The following is an 18,821-nucleotide window of genomic DNA, read 5'->3' as shown; positions in this document are numbered from 1 at the left end:
GTAAGTAGTTTTTTTAAGGCAGGACGTCACTTGAATTCTAAAAGAGAAATTAGTTTTTAAGTACCAAATGTTTATGAATTTCATAGGAACAGTTTACAATACCTTATTTTAATCTTCTCAATTTTTATTTTTTTTACTAATTAATGAAACACAAAATTTTCCTTCGTGAAAACACAAATAATTTCCCTTTCAGTCCTTTTTTTTCATATCTCGTACAAATTTCTCATGTACGACACTGACTCTTTCTGCTTAGTTTAAAGGCGTTTTCCTCTGAGATTACGAAAGAAACTTTCGTAAGTTTCTGTTGCGAGGACAGAAAAGGACTTGTGTAATTTGCAGCCATTAACAGTTTTATAATAGTAACAGTATACCCTTGTGTTTATATTCCAGTTTTGAAAAACTCCGTTCTGAATCGGAGTTTATTTTAAAATTTAAATTTGAAAGATGTACTTTATTTACGTATTAAAAAAAGAAAATCGTAATTTCTGAACAAATAAGTTTTTGCTTATTAGGTGTGGTCATTTTACTTTTACTTTCCACTTTTCAGGTTTATCAACAATGTTTGTTAGGTTTTTAATAGTCGATGAACTAAACAGGGGCTCTGAAAAAGCAATCGACGCTCTAAACAAAGCTTCCATCATCATTGGATTCATCGCTTTGATGGGAATGGTCATTGTGGCTGCCTATCCTGTAAGTCTTTTCGTTTGCATACAGTAGTACTAACTCTCAATTTGAGCACATTAATAAATTTAATATCTGTTTTGCAAATCGAAAGTATTATTTTATGGGGCCTTTATCTGTGGCCGAACTCATTACTTCTGATGACGATATTGATAATTCATCACGTTTTTTTAGCAACAGATTGAAAATCACATCATTTCATTCAATAATATAATTTGTTGTTTTAATACGTTTCAGGACTAAAAAGTAGAGAGGGTGTTTACGCATTTTTGGAAAGATTCAGGACAATTTAATTAATTAAAATGATTAAAATGCAAAGAGTATTTTTTAAAATGTTTCGATCTGATAGCCTTTTTTCTAGAAGTCTGCATTGTGATGTTCATTATGCAAGGGCTTTTCGCACAATTTTCAGGGCTATTGATTTCAATACTTCTTCCACCATTTTCTAGCATCCATTAATCGTGGTGGGTTTGCGCTCAGAAAAAGCTCTTTTCAAGAGACCTATAGTCCACAGGTTGAAGCGTCAGAACTTCGCAAGAATACATTGAAAATGTATATATGCAATACCTGTATCATATCAGTCTTTCCTTTCTTAAGGAATGTAGTGGCACGTTTCGAAGTATGACTTGTTTGCTTTGTCTTGATGAAGTTTCACTCTTAGAAAGTCATTGGGATAAAGAAATGAAATTTCCTCTGCAAATATCGAACGGAAATCTTTTTCTTGATTATACGTTGAGTTGATTTAAATATTTATTACCGCTCTTCTTACTTTTAATTTTCTACTATAAAAGAATCCTGCAATAGTTATAACTCCTTACTGAAACTTCCTTAACATTGACGGGACCAGATGTGTACAGTTATTTTTCTCTTCGTGTTTGATGATAAAAAGACCTTTTTTTTTTTTTTTTGTTGCAGGCATATAAGTAAACCCATGCTTCACCAAGGGTCAATTTATACATGCCTCCGCAAAAGTTCGTGAACATTAAGTTTTTTAATTTTTTACTTCCTTGTATGAAGTAAAGGAAACATTGCAATTGCAATTGCAACTGCGAAAAATTTCGGTTTTCAGATTTCAATGGAAATATCCATTTTGACTTTTCCCGAATCCATTTTGACTATTTTGAGTGACGACTGTACGCACAGACAGAATATAGGATTCATGGTTTCCAAAACGAATTGTAAAATGCATTCAGAATGGACTTTTTCGTGACGTCTATACGCAGCCCGAGAACACTGAAATTTTGTGTATGGGATTGCTAAAACATCTAATTATGCATTAATCTTTTTTATTGCAAACCGGCAGTAACAAAAGTATATATATATACTTCTGTTACTGACGTTCGTCTATAAAATTCAGAGCACTGAATTGTATTCAGCATTTCAGAGAAAGTGGTAATAGCAGGATCTCTATTTTCGCTTTTTTCAAAATAAGTTTGCTTCCTAACGTCCGACAACAATATTCGTTAAATTTTTTGTAAAGGTATGCTCTTCACATGCTTCCACTCAATAGCAGTAGCAAACACTGCATTTATATGAGATGAATCCTTCACAATTCGGTCATAATTTAATAAATTTTGCTCAAAGAATTCCTGTATTTGCACTTATAGCTCAACCTTCAAACCTTAAGATAAATCTAGAGAATCGAAAAACTGTTTGATACGAATTCAGGGACCATTTAGACATACAGTGAGGAGTACTTAGTTCCCCATGGAATGCTAAGAAGTTAAGTCCTTAGGAAACTTATACTTTCTAAAATTATGTTTAATACGGTTACACGATAAGCTAAGGATGACTAACAGAAATGGCTCTGGAGAAACAAATCTGGAAGAACAGTGTATTCCTGAATAGTGCTTCTAATTGACTTTTCGGGCAGTACTCAAGTCGCGGATGTCTGAGTCGGATTATCGCAAACTACCGGATGCCGGATTATCGGACATGTACTTAGATTCAGACAGCATTCAGTGCATTCAGACAACAAAGTCCTAGATTTTTAGATATTTATATTGCTAAAAAATGTAAAATAACTAAGTATTTAGCTCTCTTACTTCAGGTTACAACAGCTTCCACAGGTTTGATACAGGATACTTTAATAAAAAGCGAAAGATCTTTTTCACTTTAAAGGGAGCTATTCCAATGTAATTTTATGAGTACAAAATGAAAACTTAATCAAAGACCTCTCGGAAGGATTTGTTCATGATTCATTATCTCAAGATGTCAGATATCATGCCCAGGAAGAGCTATCGAAACTGCTCTGATCTCCCTTGATGGTATATGCTCCCCTTATTCCCTCTGAGGTTCTTACAGTTCTTACCTCATATGTTAATCTCTTCGCTCTCGATCAAGATAATGTTTCCAACTTTAATTAGACAATTTTACTTTTTACGAGCTTCCGTGTAGTTCATTACTGTGACATGCAGCTTAGTTATTCTTCAAGCCAGTTTGGGAAATACTACTATTTGTTTTTACTTAAAAGCCAACGATAAAGCTCTGTGCTTGATGCGACAGGAGCTTCAATTTGATAATCGTCCGAAATCAAAGGCGTAGCAATTTTGTTTCTAAACATGAGTAATTATTCAAGGTGTTACATAACTTAGCATAATAAAAGCAGTCCCACTCTTATTTTTTCTTCCTAACACTTTCTTCCATTGTAGTTTTGTAAATTCAACTCCGGTCGAATCACCCTGTGTGATTGCGTTTTAACGAAGATGAATATTTCACCACAAGCAGTTTCGAATTAAATCTATGGAGAGCTTCATCGAGTAGTATTCTGTCGAATAAAATGTTTTACAAACTATTTGACAGCGGTTTTAATTGCTGTCGGATTAGCTTAACTGCTAAAATACTGTGTGTAGTTTAAATATGAAGAGTCACAAGAAATGTTTTCATTAACAGGGAAAACTGGAAAGCTAGTTAAGCTGCAACAAATGCACAATATTTAGCATTTTCATAACATCTGAATATTCAAATATAATATTTTTGTTTACTTATAATATTTTATATATAATTATAAATATTAACTGGCAGTAACAAAAGTATATATATATTATTTTGTTTACTTATAATATTTGTTTACTTATATAATATTAATATAATATTTTTGTTTAATAAATGCATACATAGAACCATTATGCAGAAAGCTGCATAATGGTTCTATGTATGCATTTTATTTATTTTGTTATAGATGACTAGCATAGGAGCTGTGCATGGTGTAGGTGCAAACGTTTTGTTCATCGGAGGCGTTATCTATGCCGCATTACAGACATCGCTGAGCTTCAAAATGTCTCCTTATTACAATGGAAGAACTATTTGCTATATTAGATTAGTTATAACAATTCTGAGTGCCTTATCTCTCATTACAAGTATCCTTTTCTGAAAAAATTGTTTTTTCTATAAAAAATAATTTTTTAATTATCTTTATATATCTATTATTTATTTGTAAAACTATTTATGTGTTACAGGAGCTTAAGACTACAAAACCCAGTTAATTTATACCCAACTTTTTCAGTGTGAAGGAATTTTAATTTTTTATCATTTTTAACAACAATAAATGGAACTATAATTAAAGTCCTGCAGACCCTAATAGACAGATAACGAGTTATTCCTAGGCCTTAAATACTCGCAAAGTACCGAAGAAAGCTTGAAATATACTTTTTATTTTAATTTTAAATTGAATATTAAAGCACAACTTGTGATACAGACGAAACCACCACTTGTAGTTATTTAACTCAACTATGACAGACAATTAAATTTAAAAGTTGATAACCTATAGCAAGACTGCACATGCAACAGAATAAGCTGGCTTATTGGCTAGCGAGAATATTGAAACCGGAATATTACTTTTAATCAGAGCTGGCATGGAATACCAACAGCAAGACGCGATTTTGCATTCTGGTGAGGAACACGGAAAGGAGAAATTATAGTAAAGGCCAAAATGATAACAACTGATTAATTAACATATTATCTACAAACTAATTGGACCAGAGCTTAGTTTAAATGGGTTAACGTAAGAATATGATAACTGTTTTAAGAGCTCGAGTGGTTAACAGATTTTAAAGCTCACAAGTGAAGTGAAATATTAACATGGGATTAATATGAAATTCAGTGCAGAGCATAAATACATGAAGCTTCACATGCTTATTGTCAACCTACTTTGCGATAAAAAAACAGTTTCTTCTTTTTATGTTTTATACAGTTTCATTTGTAATACGTCAGTGTCTTTGTTAGACGTCAATCATAAAAATATTGCATGTGTTAGACTAAGGAAAAAATCTTGTAAGTGAGAGTCTTTGTATTTTTCTTACTTAATCTGCATGTTTCTGTTAAGTATAATTATCCCAGTAAGCCTGAGTATTCTCTTCTATAAAATAGACTTCGACAGGTATTTATTGGTAGCAGCACGAGGTTTTAATTTACTGGTTAGCAAGTACCTTAAGCTCTTGCTCAGCTGGGAACAGACTTGAAACAAATGTTTATCTTTTAGATATATTTCAGATATTTCTAATTCATGTTAAAAAACCGGAAAAAACAAAACCTTCAGAAATATTTCTGATCCAAAACATAGTACTTAAGTTAAGCAACGAGAATATATATCCTTCAAAGCTTCTGATATTGTTAATGTCCAAAACGTAATGTAAATATTCAGGGTTATGTTTTTCGATTTTGCCTGTGGTTTCCCCTAACCAGTTTTTATATCGAAGCCACAGCTTTAGTTTCAGCATTTTTAAAAAAAAAAAAAAAATGTTGTTAGTAGAAACAATTCAAAATGTTTCAATTTTGTACATTCTTACACTTTCCTTTAATCTTTCAGGGTTCTAGATATTACATAAACAAAAATCCATTAACTACTCACTCTTACTTACTTACCCTTATCTTAGGCTTCCTAAGCAAGTTTTCTTCTACCCTCTAAATTCTGTTGAAATTTTAACATTATTTTTTTTATTTCCAATGGCAGATTAGAAACAACTGTAGTCAGAAATACAAACAAAAGAAACGGATAATAAAACTAAAACTACAGTAAGTAATCTTGCGCCCGAGCTCTCCAGTATTTCTCCCACAAGTGTCCCGAGCCTAGCGCAGAGCAGTGACTCAAATGGTTCGCGGACATTTTTCACTCGAATGTTGCACAATTGGCAAAGATGATTAAGCAGTATTTTTATACGATATAGATATTTGGAGAGGTAATCATAGCCAGTAGCGAGGCGAAAAGTGACGACACGTCTGTTCCTTGGCCATAGAGGGATATTAATGATTTCCTCAATCCATTTCTTGTCTTTATTTGTCTCTTTGATATTTTTCCAATAGTCCTGTCTAAAAGATTTTCTAATTAATCGTTTGGCGGTACAAAAAGGAATTGGTTTATCTGTTATTTGAGCAATTTTGGTTGCCTTCTTTGCCAGGGAGTCAGCTATTTCATTACCCTGGAATCCACAGTGTGCTGGTACCCATTGCAAGGAAACCTTTTTATGGTTTTCGACTAAATCGTTAAGGGTCAGGTGACTATTTAAAATATCAGGTGAAACGGGAGCTTCGAATGAAGCTATGGTCAGAAGGGCAGCCCTAGAATCTGATAGTATAATAACCCTTGAAAAATTTTCAGATTGGCATTCGAGCTGTGACAAGGCGATTTTAACTGCAGAGATCTCCCCGTCAAAGGCTATTTCGAACCTTCCGACAGGAGTGTAAGATAAAAAGAGCCTGCAAAAGACGCCAGCATTAATACGTTTCAACATGGAGCATGGAGCCGTCTTCATTCAACATGGAGCCGTCTGTAAACACATCCAGACGCTCATTATCTGGGTATAATTCATGGATAGTCTGCAAGGTTACATCATTTGGAATTAAGTTATTTGTATCTTTCTTAAAAACCTCACTTGATAGGTTTGTAACCATGCACTTCCCTCCTTCAACTGGACATTGTGACTTGATGAGATTTTCCATCTCCCAGTTCAATCCTAGTTGTTCTTTCATACCAAAAACTCTCTGAAGAAACCCATACTGGGTTTTAAGGCTCCATGAAGATGATTACAAATGGCTGTTCCATTGGGGAAAACAATCTGGTAGGCTTGCGATCTTTTCCCATAAAATTAGTGCTTGTCTTCGATTACTGATTTAATACTCACATGTTGAGTAGATATTAAAAGCGCATCAATCGGAGTTGTCTTAACAGCTTCCGTGATGAGACGAAGGGCTTGGAAATGGAATTTTTCTAAGGTATCAGTAACTTGCTTAGCTGCCACCACCAAAGGTTCGGAACGGCAAGTAATAAGTGGCAAAATATAGCAATTATAGGTCAGGTCAAGGATTGTTCTGCAGCATCCTCATTTGGAGCCAACAATTCTTTTCAATAAAGTAAGTCTGTTAGTAAGTCTTTCCAAAATAATTGTAACGTACTCCTTCCATGTCAGTTTACGGTCAAAAAGGACACTCAAATAAGAGAAGTGCTTGGTCTAAAGAACAGGGAGGATTTGGTGAAATAAATCCAGTTTGGTCGGTTGGTGTGTGAGGGAAAATGTTTGATATACAGTTTTCTTTTTTTACATTTGCTTCCATATTATTAACATGAAACCAATCGCTTAACCTATTTAGAGCCTGATTTAAAGAAGTTTCAGATTGTAATATAGCTTTTTTTTTTGGGGGGGGGATTTTCAGTCCAGATAATCAAATCGTTTGCATAAAGTAGGAAATACTTAAAAATCTAATTTAAAGATATCATAAAAATGTAATTTCTAAATAAAAGTAAATGATAATAAATTGACAAAAATACAATTCTGAAAGATCTTGAGTTTTGTTTTTAAAATAGTACAAAAATGCACAGTAAAAAGCTTTTTCAATGTTTTGGACGGAAACGGTTCGGAGATGTATTTCATACTTCGCCGATTTGTCATTTGGCTTATGTAGAATGCTGGCCTCCATACATTGCCAGTAATATATATATACAAAAGAACAAGCATTTAAAGTAGGAATCAGAATAAATGAACATGGGAACAAAAGTAAAAAGTTAAAAATTTAAACAGCAAGGAAAGGAACATAAGGGATGTAGTCTTTAGAAGGAGTTCATGAAAGCTAAGGCCATTCCACTATAGTTTACTTATATCACCACGTTTCTGAGACTCTTTATTTAGTTCTGGGCATATAAGAAGATGATCAGCATTCATAATGTCCGAACTGCAAATTTGGCATACAGTAGATGGAAGACTGCCAATTTTATAAAGATGATGTACCATACAATCTTGGCCTGTTTACAGTCTGAAGTTTGCCACTGCCTCTTTACTGGGTTTTTGAAAACTTTTTCCATGTGTCTTGAATGTTAGCCCAGGATTTGCCTGTTGATTTTGTTACCTGGTCAGATTTAAGGGTATCCATTAATTTACCAAAAATATGCTTTTTAAGCAACTCTGGAGGAAGTGGTTTGTTGTCTTGTGTCTCATGTGTTCCCCTCTTGGCCAGTGAATCTGCCTTTTCGTTACCGTCGATATCTACATGTGAAGGGATCCATTGAAAAACGATTGTTTTGTTCTGTTTATAAAGAAAATTCAGTTTGTTTTATTTCTGAGATAATCTGGGTATTTGTGTCATGATTTATAACTACAGCATGGATAGCTGCTTTGGTATCGACTAGAATAACTGTTTTAGAGAAATAATCGATATTTATCTTGAGGTTTTCCAGAGCCAGTGTGAGATTGCAAGGATATATATATATATACACATACTGTTTAAATATTAATATCGATTATCCTGTAGGAAATGAAGAGAGAAACTATTGTAATAGGAAATTTATTAAAATTTAATTCCTTAGAAATGTTATTATTTATTTATTATTAAGTATTTATATATTTACTCTCTCTCTCTCTCTCTCTCTCTCTCTATATATATATATATATATATAAACTTAATCTAGATTAATTAGTAAATTGTAATAAAAGCAAGGCAATTCCTCTACAATATAAAAATTGTAACCGTGTATGAGAGGTTTAACACAATATTATATATATATATACTACATAACATAACCATTGCTGTTTGCAGGAGACAAAATGAAGTACTTGCGCTATTCCATGCAAACTAACTTAAATTTGCCTAAAGCTGAAATAATAGTCTTGTCAAAATCTGCAGTTGAAGGCTAATAAAATGTCATTTCCAACTTACCACTTCTACTTCTAAGAACCCGAAGGATGGCCGAAATCGCGAACTAAGTAAGAATGAAACAATGCTCAGGATCCCTTAACTGTCTATATCAAACAACACAAAATGTGTAACAAATATCGTATTACTAAAGTTTAAATCCTCTGAAGCAACTGAAGTCGGACAGTAGAAATGAGAAAGCAGGTATAACTAAATGAAACTAGTTGATAATCAATAAAATTATATGATATTTCACGATATCAGCTGTTATTGAAAGTGAAACTTAATGTATAATTTTTCATTTCTTTTATCAATAACTTTCAAAAAGATTTATTGGATTTTAAGTAAAGATACGAAAGCACTTTTTAGGTAGGGAAATCAGGCTGTATGTTCATTACCTAATCTAACAGAAAGCTGCGGCATAGTTGCAGAGAGTGGAAATAATGCACAGTTTCATGCATAATAAGGAGTTTTGGAAGCAGAAATATTTACTATGTAGTTTGTTATCCCTGTTCTTAAAATGATCAGACTCACTTCAAGAATTTTTCACAGAATTTTTAAAAGAATATACATATTTTTTTAATTTAGAAAGTTTATGAAACTATTTATGAAATAAAAGAATATTTCGGGAATTACATTTTTCTTTCATCGATAAACTAGTGACAATATTATTGCCATTTGGATTTCAAAACTGGAGCTCTGGCAGCCATGATCATTGGACGGGATCAAAAATGCCTTATGACAAGGTAAAGCAATTATTCTTTCATAGAATATTTTTTCACATTTACAGAAGTCCAGCTGTGATCGAATGGCTGAAGCCGAGGATCACTAGGACTTCGGCTAGCATTCGTTCCCCGCGGATGAAAGGGCTTGCTCCATGGGCTTTCTTGTTTGTGTAAAGCAAATGTGAGTCAGTTCCTTTCATAAAGTGCATGGGAAAGCAGGTGATTGCCTGCTTCATCTTTTCGCATTTTATTTCCTGGCTCAAAACCGCACTGATTCATCACTCATCATCTCCCTTCACACTCATCACTAAATCCTATTGATGAAATGCCTCCCATTTCATCATCTCCTCAAATCGTCACTTGTTGAAAAAACCTCATTATTCTAAGCTGTCTTCTAATGTCCTTATTCTGAATTTACCTCTCGTTACCTGAATACGTTTCTGTTTAGAATATTACTGTAAATTTATCCACAGTCATTAAGCGCTAATATTTGAAGGAAGGTCGTGTACATTAAAGTGAAATTTGAATAACTGCAACAAACGCTGGATTTTCCGAAAAGCTTACTGTTTTACTGAATAAGTTTTAACAGTGATGTATTGCTAGAATGAAATCATGCACGAATTTCTAAATACTCACCAACTGCCGAGCATTAAAGACACTGAACACTGGTAGTTCGACCCGAGTTCAAATTCCAGGAATTTTTTCCTTTTCTTGCCGAGTGCCCTCGTAGTGCATTTGGAAGCACGTCCAACTAGCACTCGGGATGTCTGCAGTTCCAGGGAGAGTGTCTCTAATTCTTTATATTTCCTGCTCCGAGAAAACATAATTACTCTGCAAGTGGTCCCCAAACAAAAAATGTGTTGGGTGATAAGACATCACCACCGAACCATGGTGACTAGTTCCCCTTCTCACTATTCGTTCTTTAAGCGGGCGAGAATGTAAGAAGTTTTTCACCTTTCTTAACACATGTTACTGTAGTATAATTGAAAGTTCTTGCTAACAGACGGATGGTCCGAAGTTCGAATTCCGGCTAAAGCATTGAAAATTTATCATGCTCCCAGTTCAGAGAAATATACGCAAAGCTGTAACTTTAACTGTAAAGAAACTGTATGTATGTAACTGTTACCGTATCTGTATGGCAGTGAGCAAGGTAGCTCTGCTCGTATTCGCGTGCAGACACACGCATTCTTATACATTGTTTTTGCTTCTTAAATGTAAAAGTTGTTATGTTGTGATGATGACTACTTATTATTTTATTAAATGAATTAATTCTCTTCCAGCATAATGAACATGTGTTATGGCCTAGTACACTACAATGGTGAACCCGATAAAACATAGACTCTTCAACTATTAAAAAATAGCAGCTGTTTAGCAATTGATTATTTATATTACAAGATAAATCAAGTAAAAATTATCCTAAACTGCTTTTAAACTAGTGATTTAAGCCCATTGTAGATTCAATCTGGAAAATTTTATTTACAAACTCTCTCCTTTCAAAGTCTTTGCATGATCAGAAGTTTCACATATTTTTTACCAAAAGGAGTTCAATAAATTAATTCCCTTTTCTTCAAAACCATTAATTTCTAAAAATAACGCAGGATTTTACGAATTGGTAATTTATGATTCAAATATCGAACAGTCTTCAGAAAATTTCATTTACGAACCCTTAGTTTTCCTTAATAAGCTGTTAGTTTTGGCGATAGGACCATATGCTATAACAGCATGGAACTCAGGGCCTCATTTACACTGGACTGGTAGCAAGACACCCCAGGATAAGGTAAAACGTAGCCTTATTAAGAATCATACATTTTTAGGCAAAACATCTGTGTATTCTGTAGGGTATAAATTCTAATATATTAGATTGATTCAGAAGAAAGCGGACAGATAGATGAAACGTTTAGTTCAATTATTGAAATTGAGTCTCGATCCCTTTCAAAGTAGATACATACAGTAAGTGAACAAGAGTTGGTATCGATGCCTTAATTCACCGATGCCAACTCTTGTACATTTACCGGAATGTCCTTAGGAAATCTGCGTAAAAATGTGTATTTAACGCTCTTGTGAAGTCAACATCTGAGGTCGACTTTTGCAGTTCATTCTGAATGAAGAAGAAATTCATGTCTCAGGTTACAATAGTTAACGTAACTTTGGTTCTGAGACGACCTTTGAAATGAAGGAGCGGAATGACCCTGAAATGAAGAAACGGAATGACCCAAACGAGACTGCGTACATTGAAATTGAGAAGTCTGAAACCTTAGCTAACCATTATATTTCTCGTTTTTGCATAAACAACATCATAAACTCACAAACAGCATACCCATTGCTTCCCATACTTTTACACAACAACTTTTCAAAAACAACTGCAAACAACATAACCCTTATGAGGTTCTGATTTATATCGAAAAGAGAAAAACAGTGAAAAACCCTTGATATAAGCAACACGAGCAATAAAATTAACAAGAGTATGAGGATAGTTACGGTTTTATAGAGATATTGATCTCATAAATCGTGTGCTTAAACTAAATCATTTCTTATGCCTGTGGGACGCAACAGTAGTCGCATTGAGTTACAAGACGGGTAAATCTCCTGATGATTATACTTTCTTCCGACTTGTGAGTTTGCTGGTTGAATTAAAAAAAAAATTCCAAAAGCAGTTGCACTTCACAGAATACACAGATATGCAGATGCAAATACTAATCGTCTTACCACAGACCAATAACGCTTTAGACACAAGCACTCAAATGCTCACCAAATGCTCAGACTGAAAGATTACATCTCTCAAAGGCATCAAAGCAAGAAATCATCTGTCGAATTCTTTCTCGATATATCTAAAGCCTTTGTTCGTCTTTGATTAGGGAGACTCACAGACAAATTATTCTCTGACTTTATTATACACACTATTAATTATCTATTCGATGAATACTTTGTCATTCGCTACAAAATCATATTTTTCACTTGCCGCCAAATTTATGTGGGCTTTCAACTGGAGTTTTATTTTTGATTTATGCGGATGAAAAGACAATTCAAATCATCGTATTCTCTCTGAAGTGAATGCCAAACTGAGAAATGGACAGGAAATTCAGCTAAAAGATTTCCTTGAATATTCCAAACATAATAAAAATTTTGGGATTAATGCACAGACAGTGAAAGAAACTGTTGTGAGGAAGATGGAGACAGATTAATTTAAGCAAGTTTTAAACTTTGGCTAATAGAAAAGGGTTTGTTATGCCCAATGAATTTTCCTAAAAGAAAGCATATAAATTGTGATTTTGGGCATTTCCATCTGGTTTTAGAAACATTGCCGACCATTCCATGACCGAAACACCTTCAACTTCCAAGTTTCATGTACTCTGCAACTTAAAGAGACAGCGGTTTATTTATTAATTTTCAATTCTGTATGTACACCCAGAAAGAAGATGAACTCAATTTTAGACCAGATGGCAAATATTGCAAGAGTAAAGAGGGTAGGTAAAAAAAATTCGCAGACCACATAAATATGTTACAGACTTCAAAATCAGAACTAGAAAATATCTGTCAAGTAAAATAACGTGTAGGCATAAATTATTTTTTGAATAAAGAGCATAATAAAAAGGGAAAACTCATTATATACAGATATATCAAAGTTAGAAATTTTGCAAGTCAAACATTAAAATAAGGTGAAATTTAAAAAATATATAAGTTTCACATGCATACAGGGAAAATTTTGTTTTAAACACAATGCTTATCATTGCTGAAATCCTGCTGTAGGTTAAAGATTTCAAACAGTCCTTTTTACTTTTATTACGAAAAATGATCTATGCTCCGAGCTCTCCACTTTGTCGGTACTGTCTTTCTCAGATATAAATTATACCCCCTTTCCTCTAGCAATCCGAAGCCGAGACATTTCAGTCTGCTTGAACAGTTTATAGTATATAGGTACTTAAAAAGGGGGTGTTTTGATATTCTGTCCGCAGGTCTGAGTTAAGCTGTTATATGTAAGCATTATTAGCAGTTATCCTTGGTGATTTACCTTTACTTTCTGAAATTAGTGAACTTTGTTCTTCATGCTTAAAATGAGCAGGCTTTTCTTACATTAATAAAGAGTTGCTGATTTTATAACTTGTGCAGATGAATTTTTTATCTGCGCTAGAGGATTCGGTTTTCAACGCTTTAATAGCTTTCTGGGCATTCATTTAATGTATGTAACAGTTTATTTTCATTTAAAAGCAACTTTCCTTTTATTTTCGTTTTCAACCTACGCTTTCTTGCCAGAATGGTAAGAAGCTAGCGCGCGTGTATTCAAGTGAGGTAGAAGGAAGTAATATTTAAGTGAAGGTTCTGGAAGGTGATTTCAGAGCGTTTATGCCTGAAGACCACGTTGCTATCTTGATTTACTAGCGATTGGATTCTGTGGCGATGAGGGCTTCTAGCCATTAACCTTGTTTACGCCGACTAGTTAAATTATCCTGTAAGCCGTTAAGGAGACTCATACACCTTAAAACCCATAAGATCTTCGAATATGTGACTGTTGCAAGAATTGGGATAACTTATTTATTTTTAAAAGCAATTACTTCCAACATTTTACAGCTCAGTACATAATATAGCTGCTTTCTGAAATAGTAATCAGAAAGTTTGTGTTGCCGCAAATATTTTTATAATTTATTCCGCTTTGTGACAAAAGTTTTCGTCATGTTTACACTTTACGCGAACAGTTTAAAACTCTCTGTTGCATAATTTAATTCCATATTTAATATATTGCTTTTATAACATTTGGAAACTACTGGAACCAAAAATTCTAAGAATTTCATGTAAAATTTTTATTTTATTTGGAGTTGCGTTTAAAAAATGTATTTTATTAAAAAATTCTGTAATGTTTTTCTGCATAAAAATTTTTAATATTTAAATATTCATCAGATTTTTTGGTTCAGTTAGAAAAGAATGCCCATATAAAGAATTCCATCAAATTTCAAGTATGTACAATTAACCATTTTTAAAATATCATGCGCGCAAGCTGGAAACATAACGAAAAATTGCTTTGTCACAAAGCGGATTAAATTACAAAACTATTTGTGGCAACAAAAACTTTCTAGTTACCAAAGCAGCTATATATCTGTAAAAAGTTGGAAATAATTGCTTTTAAAATAAATAAAATATCCCAATTCTTGCAACAGTCACATATTCGAAGATCATAAGGGGTTTAAGGTGTATGAGCCCCCTTAAGTTAAACTTACTTCATTTAATTTTAAGTTCGTTAAGTTTTTGAATTAAACCAAAAGTGTTGGCTTAACTGAAAAAGGCTCGAGGCGGTGCCATCTGTGATTATATTGAGTTAATAACCCTTCTCTGGTGTTTTTTTCACCCTTCTCTGAACTTTGTCATACTTAAAACTTGAAGATAAATCCTCATGCCGTCTTCTAGTGCCTTGTTAGTTTATGCTTTCGAAGAACACGAGACGCTATAGCTTGTATAAATGTATGTATATCAGTGGGAAGAAAAGGAGCCATATGGTGTGTTAGAAATTAATCAGGATGTATCTTGCGCACCAAAGTTGATATGATACTTGCAGAATAAATTCAGGAGTTCTCTAGCTAGTACCCACTGAATCTCATCTTTTCAGATATTTAAATGGAAAAGTTGGTGAGTCCGCACGGGATATCGGCAGAGTTTAAAATAAGCCGAAGCCCGGCTCCAATATCTTTTAGTCTGTGAGTGAAATCATAATTCTAGCCAAAACTCCAATAAGATGGGCTCCGGTATTTGGTTGCATAATTAATTAGCAATATTACCAAAAATTTATCATTTTCATTAACTTAACTTAATTTGCCAATATTTTTATTTACATAATTTATTAGTATTTCTTTACATGTAATTTTAATTTTCCATTATTTGTTGCTTTATTAATTATTATTTTATTTATATGCCTTTGTACTTTTTTCTACACAGCTCAGGCATTTTTAATTTTAGAAAATTAAGCTCTGGATCTCAGATAAAAGTAAAAAAATAAGTAAAACTGGTACATGAAAAACTTCAAGATTTGCACAGTTTAGAAATTTATACTAACCTACCCTGGCAAATAATGCTACAAATATCGTAGGAACAGTTATCTGGAATGTCTCATCTTCGTTCCGCGAATATCATTAGAAACAGATATGATGACGCGAAAGTTAAACTGTGCAATATGCTCAATTTTGTAATTAGTAGAAAGAAAGAATGGATTCAGTATCATAGTATCATGATCCTTTGTTGTGAAAAAACATGTCTTTGTCTTGTGATATGTTGAAAGATCAAACTGATCAAAGAGTTCATGAAGAATCTACATGTATATACTTATGTTCCTCGCACAGTGAAAAAACGACGGTATCTAAAACCATTCAACTCTTAGAAAACCTCTGTCTTTGCAACTGTTCTTTAAAAGGGAGTTCTTGCTCTAGACTTCAAAATAAAAAGAATGAAAAAAAGAGGACTTTTACTTAGCAAAATGGCAAGATTTAGTATGGGAAGGAAAAAAACTGAAGAAGGCTTACAATACACTGTAGCATATTTGAAATTAAATTAACTCCACTCGACTGGAATGTCGAAGAATGGAAGGCAGGCATCTAGTTTTCAGAAATGCATTGAATAGGAGAATGCATTTAATTTACATAACTAAAATTTTACAATTTTTAATTTTACTAGTTTGCTTTTTCCTTTGGAGTAATTTAATATAACTGATGAATGTTATTTTATTTTTCAGGGTTTCGGTCTACTAGTTGCGAGTTCAGTAGCAGAATGGCTGATGGCGATTTTCTTTTTGGCTTATTACTTTACATTCATTCGAGAGTTTGGAAAAGTTTTTATCCACTTAAGGGTACAGCTGCTTGTTAACCATTTTGATGAAGAGCCTCATGAAGGAAATATCGTAGTGGCAAGTGAACGTACTCCAATTGTGACGTAAAAAAATCTCGTGAACAGTAAAATATTTTATGACCTTCAGCACCTTTATACATATTCAGACAATCAAAATTTTTGAAAGAAATCATTATGCTCCTCCTAAGAATATTTAAAATAAATTCCAAGCCTACTTAGAATTTGTTCATGACTGAAATGTAACTATGTAAATCAATATAATTAGTAAGCAAGCAAAATATAGTTGACCATTGAAATACGCGTATTTGACTTGCGCAGCTTACATAATTTTTCAATATATGTGCTTTGAAAAATCGTTGCCAGATTTATAGCAATATCAAAAAATTAGTAGATTTAGTATGTAATCTAGAAGCTTAAAAATGTTTAAATTATTTCTATCATGAATGCATAAAATGTATGCATATGTTAATTTATTATATAACTTACTACCAAATAATAAGTAATACTAATCTGTCGCAAAAGGTTAAATTTACTAAGATGTAAGCAGAGAAATAATTTCAGATTTTAATGGCGTTATTGGGAATGACAGAAATGTAAAAAGAAAAAAAATACCCCATAAAGTAAATTATATTTGCTTAAAATTAACTACAGTATGTACTACTGTGCTCCTGTAATAATTCACAGGCAAATCCTGCTGTTGCTAGTACTGTTAAAATGTTGTGAGCATCTGCTTGAAACGCTGTATTTCAATGGTCATTTTTGCCTGAAATTTCATTCATTCAGAAAATGAGCATAGATCTCCTGCGTTGTTGAGATTTTCCCTCTAACCTAGTGTAACACTACAAACCTTAAATAATACGATAACGGCATTATTGTATTATTTAAAGTTACGAATAACACAATTACGAGCTGTTTCTGGTTATGATGGCATTGCTGCTAAGAATGAAAGAAACTCTGAAAAAAAGAGTTAAATTGCTTTAAATGAACAGTAGTTTGATACAAAAATGTTTTCATGAGTTTGTCATGAATATGAATGCAAAGCTGTACGCCATAAAATTTTTACAACGAATATTCATTAGTATATAAGTTTTAAAACTAATGTTCACCAGTATATAAGCAAGGTCACTGAGACTACATTTACCTTGCTATCATAAAACAACCATGCTGCAGTTACATTGTTATCATTGCATAAATTATTGTACCTGTAAATAAAAATTATTTTTTTACCTTTATAATTTCATTTTTTATTTTTAGTGCTGATAACGCGTGTAACATCAATAACGTTTAATATTCTAAAAGGTAAACGGAAGGAGACTCCCTCTTCATAACTAATCAGCCTAAACTAAGATAACGATATAGTTCGGAATTTTGGATAAATTTTCTCTTCCTTCCCTTTCTGAAAGTAATAGTCTTTTTTCTAGTTTAGTTTATTGAAAAAGCATATAATATAAGTAACATGGAACGTGTATGCTAAGTCTCTGTTTATTTTATACTTAAACTGGTATCATTTATGAAAATATTTTGGAAAGGACAATTCTTTCGTGAAATTATTTCGTTTTGTCACATCATAAAATATAGCCGCATCCACTGACCCACTGTGGATCCCTAGAATTACCATGCAAAGGAAAACAGGTACTCTATAATTAATAGGATGATGGAGTTTCGATTCAGTCAGCTGACTGATTGAAATGCGAACAATCGGCAGTAATTTTCTCCTAAAGCCTTTCCCAACAAAATATCCCGCGTCTTTCTTTCCATAAAATCTTATTTGGAATAGGTTGGTTTTCTGAAACAGAGGGATATGTGATAGCGATTTAAGACTTCTGGACAAGAAGTGGCAATAATCAGTAAATTTTTTGGAAGCCAAAAGTTAATTCAGAATTTGCTGTATTCTGGCATCCCTAATTCCCCCCGTAATTCCAAGAGTCAGTTGTAGTCAGAAATAGCTATTTTTTTCCTCTTTCAAATGCAGAAATATATAAAGGGTTAAGAAAGCACATTTAAGGAAAAATAAGGTGGAAAAAGATGCTTTTCTCTTAAAAATATGAGTTACCATTCCAAATTCTGGGTGCATATGCTACTCTCACTTAGTTTCTTTTTTCCCCGTAAGTAATTTATGCCTGTTTGAATCAAGTTGCTGATAACTGGAAAAACTATACCTTTGGTTTTTAAAGAAAAAGAGAAGCCCGATGCATTTCTAGAGGCAGAAAATAAGTAAAATATTTTTTAAATAAAAATATTCAATTATATTATGATTCCAAATCTAAGTAATTCAAGCAACATATGACATTCTATACCGTGTGCCATTTTCTGTACGGATAAAGATTTAAAACGATACGGCAAATTTATATTCTAAATCTAATTTCTGCTCAGTTTTACCTCGTAAAGTGACTAAAGGTTGTTTTTAATGCATATATTTTCTTCAGGTTAAACATACTGAAAATGCAGTAAGCAGAATCATCCTAAAAG

General features: G+C 33.0%; 1 protein-coding gene across 2 annotated transcripts in view; it reads left to right on the top strand.

The window, feature by feature from the left end:
• The window catches only part of LOC118199715 (DNA damage-regulated autophagy modulator protein 1-like), a 51,735-nt gene extending 34,148 nt beyond the window's left edge, over positions 1 to 17,587 (top strand). The window contains exons 4-7 of one of the 2 annotated variants that reach the window (XM_085809273.1): positions 548 to 690; positions 3,863 to 4,040; positions 11,219 to 11,304; positions 16,240 to 17,587. In XM_085809273.1, the coding sequence (XP_085665399.1) occupies positions 548 to 690; positions 3,863 to 4,040; positions 11,219 to 11,304; positions 16,240 to 16,440 (608 nt within the window). In that variant the 3' untranslated portion in view covers positions 16,441 to 17,587. Of the gene's footprint in view, positions 1 to 547; positions 691 to 3,862; positions 4,041 to 9,462; positions 9,549 to 11,218; positions 11,305 to 16,239 lie in introns of both variants that reach the window. The other variant, XM_085809272.1, reaches the window with a different exon arrangement.
• The last annotated feature ends 1,234 nt before the right edge of the window (positions 17,588 to 18,821 follow it).

The sequence above is a fragment of the Stegodyphus dumicola genome, chromosome X2 (assembly GCF_044657685.1).
Source record: "Stegodyphus dumicola isolate Sdum_Otavi_A_Nest chromosome X2, ASM4465768v1".
NCBI classification, from domain to species: Eukaryota; Metazoa; Arthropoda; class Arachnida; order Araneae; family Eresidae; genus Stegodyphus; species Stegodyphus dumicola.
The sequence above is the reverse complement of the archived record's forward strand: the minus strand, read 5'-3'. Positions and strand labels throughout refer to the sequence as shown.